Raw genomic sequence first — 10390 nt, forward strand, 5'->3', positions numbered from 1 at the left:
CAGGTGAGCTCCTGCAAGTCAAGCACTGCTGTGAAAGGATGGTCCATCCTCACAGGCCCCTGAGCCTGTGTATATCTGTGTAGAGATGTGACTTGAATTGGAATCTGACTGAATGAGTGGGATGTTTTTTTATTTTATTTTATATTGTCTGTTTTTTTCCACCCTTTCCTACAATGGATTTATTTTCTACTTCTATAGTTTACCACCCGTACAGTAAGAAGCGGCATGCACCTCTAACGATTGTTTACGGACAGCCATAATACCATAGAAGAAGAACGAATCGTGAACGGAAGTGAACAGTGACCAAGAACAATTTCCACGTTAGCGTTTTTATTGTTGTTATTTAACGTTTATTAACAAACTGGAACTCAATATGAATACTTTAGCTGCATAACATCACATACTTACCTCCGTTATTCTTTAATTCACGTTGGAGACAGGACTTGGTTGATAGTTATCTAATAGGTAACGCTATCTAGCTGTTAGCTAATAATGGCTAACTGTATGGTTTTTCACACTCAAATAGCCTCCATCATGGAAGTGCTAGCGAATGCAGCAGTGACAGAGATCTGTAAACTCGTAGATGACGACTATGCAGTGTTTCGTTTGGACATTTCGCAAAGCCAGAAAGAAAACAGGGGATTGCGGAGGAAACTACAGCTACTGGAACTGAAGGTGGCACGGGAGCGCGCAGAGAGGACAATTAGAGAGCGCGCCATCGCCAGTCGTCCCAGTAGTGTCAAGATACTTGACGGATACAGAGGAATGGCAAGAGGTACATTTAGCAGAGGGCAGAGGCTGCGCCTGTGTTACCCATAATTGGATCTTGGTCAGTTTTGGGATAGTATGCAATACTTCCCCTGATTAGTTAGCTATCTTGCAAAACATTTTTTTGTAATCTTTATTTTACAAGGCAGGTCAATTAAGAACACGTTCTTCTTTCCCAAAGACACTACAATTTTCTAACGAGATTCTTGATTAACTGAATTTCCTATTGTCATACTCAATTAAAGAATGTGATACATGGAACATAATCAATCAATAAATAGTATATCAAGAAGTTATGAGAAGTTTTTCCTTACATCCTTGCCAATTGTGGACAGTGTTAATAGTGTACAATATAGCGTTGCGCATTGAGAGTACCTAACTTAACCACCACTTTAACCCCCAATCACTTTCTTAGGTGAAGGACATCTCACTGGAGGCTACAGGAGCTTTGTGAAGCCAGCGGGTCACAACGCGTGGAGAGATGACCAACCAATCACTGTTGATGAGGGGAGTAGAACCTCAACCCAGCATGTTATCGTGATAGAGGTTAGTGTCATAATGTAACAGTAAAATTTACAGTAGATCAAATCTGGACCGTTTATTTCAGAAAGGCTCCCCACAGCTATTAATTTGCTTACATGTACATCCTCATTTATCTGCCATAAGGGAGCTTGAGAGACTTCCCTACGACATTGTTATCCAATTCATCTCATGTACCGGTAATAACCTCCCCTCTTGTGTCAGTCTGCAGATACAGAGGGTGCAGGTCCTGGGATCAAGCAGGAGAGGACTGAAGAAAAGGACCCAAGACACAGCAGAGACATCCAGACTGGAGCAGCGGCTGGAGTGGCGCCCCCTGTAGCCACAGAGGACCTCCTCACCGCCATCGCGCCCCAGGCCAGGCCCCGACGCAGCATCACGGAGGTCAGTGGAACGCTGAATGCCGTCCTCAAGTCAGAGACAGACACCAAGACTTTAACTGTAACACACACGCTCTTACACACAGGATCTGAGCACAGATCAGACCCAGAGAGGCTGGGTCTGGGGCCACTGGGCTGTCCTACTGCTAGATGTTTTCACGGGTCTGAAAAGTTGGACCTGTTCCGAAATGGGCCTGGGGCTTTCCCACCCGGGACCCGATGTGCATAAAAAAATATGGAGACCCATTCTGAACGGATCCAAGGGCATCTAGACCCATTCCGTATAGACCTGGTCGGATCCAGACCAGGTCCAAGTGAGGGAAGCAGCAGAAAAGTCATTTTTTAAGCTACGTTAATAAGCGGAGCTGATAAAGAGGGAGAGAGAGGTGCTGCGGGGGAGGGGGAGGGCAGGGGAGCAGGGAGGAGGGAGGGAGAGACAGCAACCAACCAAGCCAACTTGCGCTATAGTAGACTAATAGCTGCCATAGTTAGGTTATTTATCATCAAATATGATTACATAGTACCTGTCTTCACCTGTCAAACTGGGAGAAGCTAGCTAATGTTAGCTAGTTAGGCTAATTGAGTCTGCAACCACTCCATTCAGAATATAAATTAGCAGCCTACCTGTTGGCTCTTGGTCGTTGTAGCCTATCCTTCTCCTTTAGCTTTAATTCCATCTTCCATCAGTATCTCTTAACTGTAGCCTATTGCCGCTTTGATGACTTGTGATTAGCCAACAACAACAAGCTACACGCTCCTCTCTCGTGACAAGAGCAGCAGCATCAATTATAACATTTCTCTCACTCTCTACTGCAGCAGTCACTTTGGGATCTGTACGGGCCCTTCCGGACAAGGCAGTTAGAATTACATACGCTTGACAATCATATGAGATCTCACCCAGACCCGTGACATTTAGAATTCTGGATCGGGTCTTGGGTATTCGGGTAAAGGTGGATCCGTGAAGACCTCTACCTACTGCTCCTGGCTCAGAGTACTTACCGGTATTTTACCAGAGCCAGAGGACGGTTCATTCCCATGGAGATGGTGACGCATTAGACACTGGCAGTCAGGGCCTAAAATTAACACCTGCCAAATGCGGGTAGATCTTGGCATTGGCGGGTAAGATGTCTATTTCACCAGCCACGTTGGCGGGTGGTCAGGGCTCCACAGTGCGAGCATTTCACTCGCATTTGTAAATAAAAACAGTCAAGTATGATCACATTTATAGTAAAATAAATGCTGCAGTAGCTGTTTTCAAAGTATTGCCGCCATTTTGTTTCATAGCTGGTAAATTAATCAATCGCACAAAGTCAAAGAACTACAAATCCTATATAGCCTATTCCACCTTGCGCTGCAACCCCTGGCTGGGGTCTGTGTGCACGTGAAGAGCTGAGTGAAATATTCATTTTTAGAAGCACTGCACACAGGCATAACAGTTGGTCTAATTTACTTGAAACGAAAGTCTACTGAAGTGAGACTTTGTCCTTGTGTTTCTTAGCTATTTACATTGTTTTGTTCACAAGCTAGGTTGTTTTTCTATGTTTGAGTTTCAACTGCTAGGGAAGAGAAGACAACGCTTCTACTAGTCAGACTCAATCTCACAGGCACAAACATGACTCCAGTCGCACAACCACGGTAACCTCCAGGCCGTAAAGGGGCAGGGGAAAATTGTCTCATCTGTGATATTTTGGTTAAAAGACTCAGGTCACATAAAATGTTATTATTCAGTGTACCACATTAGTTACTTCTTACTAGTAATACATTTGTTGTTGTTGTTGAAACATTACAAAGCTGTTTTTTTTTGTGTTTTGTTGGTGTAACTGTAGCTGCAAACATTTTTGGGGCTGATAAAAAATCTGAGTGGCTGGTAGATATTTTTATCTACCTGCCATAGTGGCTGGTGAACCAAAAAGTACATGTTATTCCCTGCTGGCGGTGATGATCTGTCTTGTTCTTACGCTACAGAGATGGACCCTGGCAACATGCCCTTAGGTTTAGACACACAGACTGATCTGTCTAGAGGGGACTGGAACCAGTACAGTAGTAGTGTATACTCTGAAGGGTGCCTAGATAAGAAAGGGGAGGTTACAGTGGTAGATGAGGTGACTGTGAAAGTGGAGGGCGACGCTGCTCCCACATGGAATGCAGATAGTCACCTAGGAGATGGACACCCACAGGGCAGAGATATATTAGATTACAGGGGAAGTTTAGAGCCAGATCTATATGTCGCCACCCACTCCCCTTTACATGCGTTCCCTTATTTGCAACCCAGTGTCCACGTCGATGGCATCTTCCGATTCACACGGCCGCGTCCTTTTCGATCAGGTATTGAACTCAAACGACAGGGCTAGAGGCCAGGCTCAGGGAGGGGGAGCCACATCAGGCAATAGTAAAGAGAAACGGTTCCTCTGCATGTTCTGTAACAAAGGCTTCAGCTGCCCCCATAATGTGGAGATCCACCAGAGGGTCCACACAGGGGAGAAATCCTTCAGCTGTACCCAGTGTCACTTGCACTTTGCCCAGGCTGGGAAGAGTTTCTCAGAGAAGAGCTACCTCGGGATACACCAGCAGAAAAAAACATTCGTACCATTCCACTCGATTGCTTCTGAGGTTTAGATCAAACCCTGCATTAAAGACAAAGATACATTTTCATTGTCAGCAGAAAATATCCACAGAGTAACAGATTTCAGTGTTGAATATTCCTGGATAGAATATTGCATCCAGACATTGTGTGATACTGTATATAAAGCCTAAAAAGTCTGTTACATATTGTGTTTGTACTGTGTAGGCTATATAATGTTCACAAATGCCTGTTTCATTACTTCCATTCAACTACTTAACTTTTTTCCCAAGACACCTTTAATGAGAAAATGTATGGAGTTTATCAAGTTCATGGAGATTTTTAGTTGAGATGTGTATGTGTGGTTTTCATATGGTGTATTTAACACTTGTTTGTGTTTCATAAACACAAAATGGGACTTTACATTTGAAGAATTTCATTGAGATTCTCTTCAGTATACATCACATCTGATCTCACCCTATTCTGCATACACCTGACAGCATTTTATAACCAAAATAGACTTATTAAATATACCTACACATACCCACACACTAACAAACACCTACTGTACACATCAAAATAGTTTAGTCAGGATTGTCTGATAATTACTTTTGACTTATCATAGCTGACTTATTTTTACCAACATCATATTTATGTCCACCATGATGGGTTTAACAACAATAGTCATTATTTAACTACAGTATAGGACTCAAACATAGTGGGGATGGGTAAACACTCCATGTTGAAAGTGTTTATTATCTGTGTGTGTACGTACCTGTGGGAGTGTATGTCTGTGTAATCTGTATCACCTGTCTCTTCCAGGAGGAGGAGGGTCCAGAGGTGCTGCTGGTGAAGGAGGAGGGTCTGGGGAACCCTGAAGGGACCATGGTCATGGAGGACAACCAGACTACACCTCCTCCTGAACCCACAGAGGAACCAGCTGAACAGCACAGGACCACACACAGTCTCACTGAGGTGAGCCCACTGTGAACTACTGTCTGAATGGTATTAGGTCAGGGCCCGTATCCACAAAGCCTCTCAGACTAGGAGTGCTGATCTAGGATCAGTATTGTAAGACTATGTAGACAGGTGGGGGACCTGATCCTCGATCAGCACTTTTACTCTGAGACTCTTTGTAAATACATGCCCAGGTCTTAATACATTTTATCTTAAGTGTGGGACCATGCCTTTGAATTATCAAACCATTAAAGAGTGTCAAGTAATGAAATCAACTAACACGTTTGCATAGTACTCATCGCAATCCCTTATTGCCCAATCAGAAGATGCTCATATCAGATTTCTTGATCCAACATCCTCTCACTCTGTATCTCTTACAGTCAGTAGACATGGAGGATGGGAAGCCTGATCTGCTGCTGGTCAAAGAGGAGACAATAGAAGACGGACCAGAGAGCATTGACCTGCTGAGTGGACTAAAGATGGGGGAGCAAGGTAAGGGAGAAATACATATAGCCTACATACAGTAATATATCTTCAATGGAAATAGTGATGTGCCTGGCTATTATTCTTTCTTATTTTTCTCCATTCATAAAATGAAATCAATACAACTTACAGTGGGGGAAAAAAGTATTTAGTCAGTCACCAATTGTGCAAGTTCTCCCACTTAAAAAGATGAGAGGCCTGTAATTTTCATCATAGGTACACGTCAACAATGTCAGACAAATTGAGGAAAACAAATCCAGAAAATCACATTGTAGGATTTTTAATGAATTTATTTGCAAATTATGGTGGAAAATAAGTATTTGGTCACCTACAAACAAGCAAGATTTCTGGCTCTCACAGACCTGTAACTTCTTTAAGAGGCTCCTCTGTCCTCCACTCGTTACCTGTATTAATGGCACCTGTTTGAACTTGTTATCAGTATAAAAGACACCTGTCCACAACCTCAAACAGTCACACTCCAAACTCCACTATGGCCAAGACCAAAGAGCTGTCAAAGGACACCAGAAACAAAATTGTAGACCTGCACCAGGCTGGGAAGACTGAATCTGCAATAGGTAAGCAGCTTGGTTTGAAGAAATCAACTGTGGGAGCAATTATTAGGAAATGGAAGACATACAAGACCACTGATAATCTCCCTCGATCTGGGGCTCCACGCAAGATCTCACCCCGTGGGGTCAAAATGATCACAAGAACGGTGAGCAAAAATCCCAGAACCACACGGGGGGACCTAGTGAATGACCTGCAGAGAGCTGGGACCAAAGTAACAAAGCCTACCATCAGTAACACACTACGCCGCCAGGGACTCAAATCCTGCAGTGCCAGACGTGTCCCCCTGCTTAAGCCAGTACATGTCCAGGCCCGTCTGAAGTTTGCTAGAGTGCATTTGGATGATCCAGAAGAGGATTGGGAGAATGTCATATGGTCAGATGAAACCAAAATATAACTTTTTGGTAAAAACTCAACTCTTCGTGTTTGGAGGACAAAGAATGCTGAGTTGCATCCAAAGAACACCATACCTACTGTGAAGCATGGGGGTGGAAACATCATGCTTTGGGGCTGTTTTTCTGCAAAGGGACCAGGACGACTGATCCGTGTAAAGGAAAGAATGAATGGGGCCATGTATCGTGAGATTTTGAGTGAAAACCTCCTTCCATCAGCAAGGGCATTGAAGATGAAACGTGGCTGGGTCTTTCAGCATGACAATGATCCCAAACACACCGCCCGGGCAACGAAGGAGTGGCTTCGTAAGAAGCATTTCAAGGTCCTGGAGTGGCCTAGCCAGTCTACAGATCTCAACCCCATAGAAAATCTTTGGAGGGAGTTGAAAGTCTGTGTTGCCCAGCGACAGCCCCAAAACATCACTGCTCTAGAGGAGATCTGCATGGAGGAATGGGCCAAAATACCAGCAACAGTGTGTGAAAACCTTGTGAAGACTTACAGAAAACGTTTGACCTGTGTCATTGCCAACAAGGGGTATATAACAAAGTATTGAGAAACTTTTGTTATTGACCAAATACTTATTTTCCACCATAATTTACAAATAAATTCATTAAAAATCCTACAATGTGATTTTCTGGATTTTTTTTCTCATTTTGTCTGTCATAGTTGACGTGTACCTATGATGAAAATTACAGGCCTCTCTCATCTTTTTAAGTGGGAGAACTTGCACAATTGGTGGCTGACTAAATACTTTTTTCCCCCACTGTATGTTCACATTCAAAACACACAAATTATAATGTATGAACTTGACCAGATAATTGACTCCAAATAACTCCATATGTAGAGTTCTCTGCCATGTTTGTAAAGTCTATTTTGTAACTGCTTCCTGCAGGTGGTTGGCTGGAGGCTAACAGAGGAGACTGGGGAGCCATCTTGGATTCCCAGACGGGTGCAGCAAAGGGCCCAGGGGACAACGTCATTGAGCAGGCCAGGACCAGAGGCGACTTAGTGGAGGTCAGTGGATGGGACAGCTTCCTCAACTCTGGGCTGGGGAACAACACTGTTAACCACAGACAGAAACAGACAGTCGAACACAAAACGACAACCGAACTTAGTCTTCATGACAACAGACTGGCTGAGACGAGGGCGAGGCGTAGATTTGGTCTGCGGGGACGGACAGATTTCCGAATGCGGCAGGAGAGAACAGACAGAGACTTGGCTAAAGATGCTCCGTCCTGCTCCTATAATTGTGATTCAGAGAGACTGATGGTGCCTCAGGTTAACCCACTAACAGCTGCTGCCTTCAGCCTGCCTTCTATAGGATCTATCAACTGGAACACAGACCCTGCGACAACACAGACACTACCTGGCCTTCGTCCTCCACCCACTCTCCTAATGTTAAACCAGACCTCAGACAATGCCAGTGCCTCAACACTAAATGGCAACACAAGCCTGTTGACAAATGACAGTAGTAGTAACGCTATCAGCAGATCCGGTGGCAAAGAGAAGCGCTTCCAGTGTTTGTTCTGTGGGAAAGCCTTCAGTTTCCCCAAACAGGTGGAGATTCACCAGAGGATGCACACAGGGGAGAAACCATTCAGCTGTACCCAGTGTCATATGCGCTTTGGCCAGGCAGGTCACCTGAAGAGACACCAGAGGGTCCACACAGGGGTGAAACCCTACAGCTGCCCCCAGTGTGAGAAGAGGTTCTCCCACCAGCACCAGCTGAAGAGGCACCTGAAGGTCCACACGGGCGAGAGGCCATTCGCCTGTACGCACTGTGGGAAGAGGTTCTCAGAGAGGAGCTACCTCAGGATACACCAGCAGAAAATGCACACAACCCATGTATAGTGACATGTAATGTAGTACTAGTTAGTTTGTTTGTAGTTAATTCTGTTGGTTTTGGATGTAGTAGGGAACTGAATAAGGTGAACTGAGGAAAGAATGAGTATGATGAGGCAGAGTAGATGATATGGTGATGGTCGGTGTTATGGCATCTGTACAAATGCTTCATTGATGTAGAGTGATAAACTTTGTTCCTATAGGTTAATACTGGTGTTTTATAATGAGGAAATGATGGTGCCTTAATTCATGTTTACTTGACATAAAGTAGTGAAGCTGTGTGTAATGTAATGTTGAACCTTTACAAAGTATTCAAAAATGTATTTTTACAAAATGAGGGTACCAGATTTACAGAAGAAGTAAAGAGAAAAGTTATTATACTTGTCACGTATCATTTTGTGCAATAACAGTACTATGCTTCACGTTGTGAGTATGACCATTTTGGTTAAATTAAATACAAAATTGACTCTGTGCTGACTGACTTGGTTATTTTTGTATCATTATAGGGACTGAATTACCCTTATCTCAGTCTAACCAAAACATGATACTTAATGTGTGTACAGCAGAGTTTCTAATGTAAACCTTTATGCTTTTCTGTTCAATTTGTGTTTACAGTCTGCAGTTTATAAGGACCTGCTGATATCTGGTGTTGATGGCGGAAGAGACTGGAGCTCTGAAGTGGCTGGTCACAAACCCTGGCCCCGGATCAGAATCCTGGATCAGGAGCCGTCGCTCTTCCTTCCCGAGTCACAACCGGGACCGAACCGTGAGGTACAGAGACTCCACCACCACCACACAGAACACAACCAGTGGACAGGTGGACTGAACAACCTCAGTCCTGGTGGTCATCAGAGAGACAGAGACTCCAGTCAGGGGCCCAGACCCTTCTTTTCACAGTCTCAGTGCAGGGATGAAGCTGATATAGATAGACCCTCCTGTTCCTATGATACAAACACCACAGTATCCATGATGAACAGAGCAGGTCACCCTGGGCTTCAGCCTTCAGAGAGAGTGGTGGGTGAACCCCCTAGTTGTAGTCTATCATCAAGTCTGTCTTCTTCAGGGTCTCGTCGAATGCCTTGTGACTGGGTTCATGGAATGCCTGGACCTGAGTCTAGCCTTCCTCAGCTACCTCAGGGTTACCCCATCAATACAGACAGGGTCAGGATGGGCGTTCACCACAAGACGTACCTAGCCTATAACACAGCACACAATCCCAACAACACCCAAACAATGGCTAGAGGTCAAGGAGGGAGCTCAAAGACTAACCACCTGAAGGTGGTGGCTCCTGCTTCTACCTCCTCTGGTGTCATTGGGTCACAATGTGGGAGGCCAAGCATTAAGACGGACGCAGACAAGCCGTATGCCTGCCCAACATGTGGGAAGCGCTTTACTGAGGCGAACTATGTGAAGAAGCACCAGACCGTTCACACCAAGGAGAGGCCCTTCAAGTGCAAAGTATGTTACAAGAGCTTCTCCTTCCTGAGTAGCCTTATCAGACATAGGAGTGTCCACAATGGGGAGAAGTCATAGCAGTGTGGCTTGAGATTTACACAGAGGACCATTTTGTAGCTGACATACAGTGCATTCGGAAAGTATTCAGACCTCTTGACTTTTTCCACATTTTGTTACGTTACCTTATTCTAAAATGTATTAAATTAAAACAAATTCTCATCAATCTACACACAATATCCCATAATGGCAAAGCGAAAATAGGTTTTTAAAAATACCTTATTTAGACCCTTTGCTATGAGACTCTAAATTTAGCTCAGGTGCATCCTGTTTCCATTGATCATCCTTGAGATGTTTCTACAACTTGATTGGATTCCACCTGTGGTAACTTCAATTGATTGGACATGATTTGAAGAGGCACACACCTGTCTATATATATATAAGGTCC

At 44.2% G+C, this 10390-nt stretch overlaps 1 protein-coding gene across 1 annotated transcript; it reads left to right on the plus strand.

The window, feature by feature from the left end:
• The first annotated feature begins 273 nt into the window (after positions 1-273).
• On the plus strand, positions 274-8961 carry LOC311110271 (uncharacterized protein). The gene is made up of 6 exons (XM_084188809.1): positions 274-775; positions 1184-1314; positions 1513-1692; positions 5071-5223; positions 5586-5697; positions 7541-8961. The coding sequence occupies exons 1-6, from the start codon at positions 493-495 to the stop codon at positions 8497-8499; spliced, it is 1818 nt and encodes a 605-aa protein (XP_084044935.1). The 5' UTR covers positions 274-492; the 3' UTR covers positions 8500-8961.
• The last annotated feature ends 1429 nt before the right edge of the window (positions 8962-10390 follow it).

The sequence above is a fragment of the Coregonus lavaretus genome (assembly GCF_964263955.1).
Source record: "Coregonus lavaretus genome assembly, contig: SUPER_35_unloc_3, whole genome shotgun sequence".
Lineage (NCBI taxonomy): Eukaryota > Metazoa > Chordata > Actinopteri > Salmoniformes > Salmonidae > Coregonus > Coregonus lavaretus.

What these genes read in the sequence shown, in the direction of transcription:
- LOC311110271 (XM_084188809.1), top strand. Translation starts at nt 493, where the DNA reads ATGGCTAACTGTATGGTTTTTCACACTCAAATAGCCTCCATCATGGAA. An exon ending in CCCGACGCAGCATCACGGAG is followed by an intron (nt 1,693 to 5,070) that starts GTCAGTGGAACG and finishes TGTCTCTTCCAG; the next exon opens with GAGGAGGAGGGTCCAGAGGT. An exon ending in CCACACACAGTCTCACTGAG is followed by an intron (nt 5,224 to 5,585) that starts GTGAGCCCACTG and finishes TATCTCTTACAG; the next exon opens with TCAGTAGACATGGAGGATGG.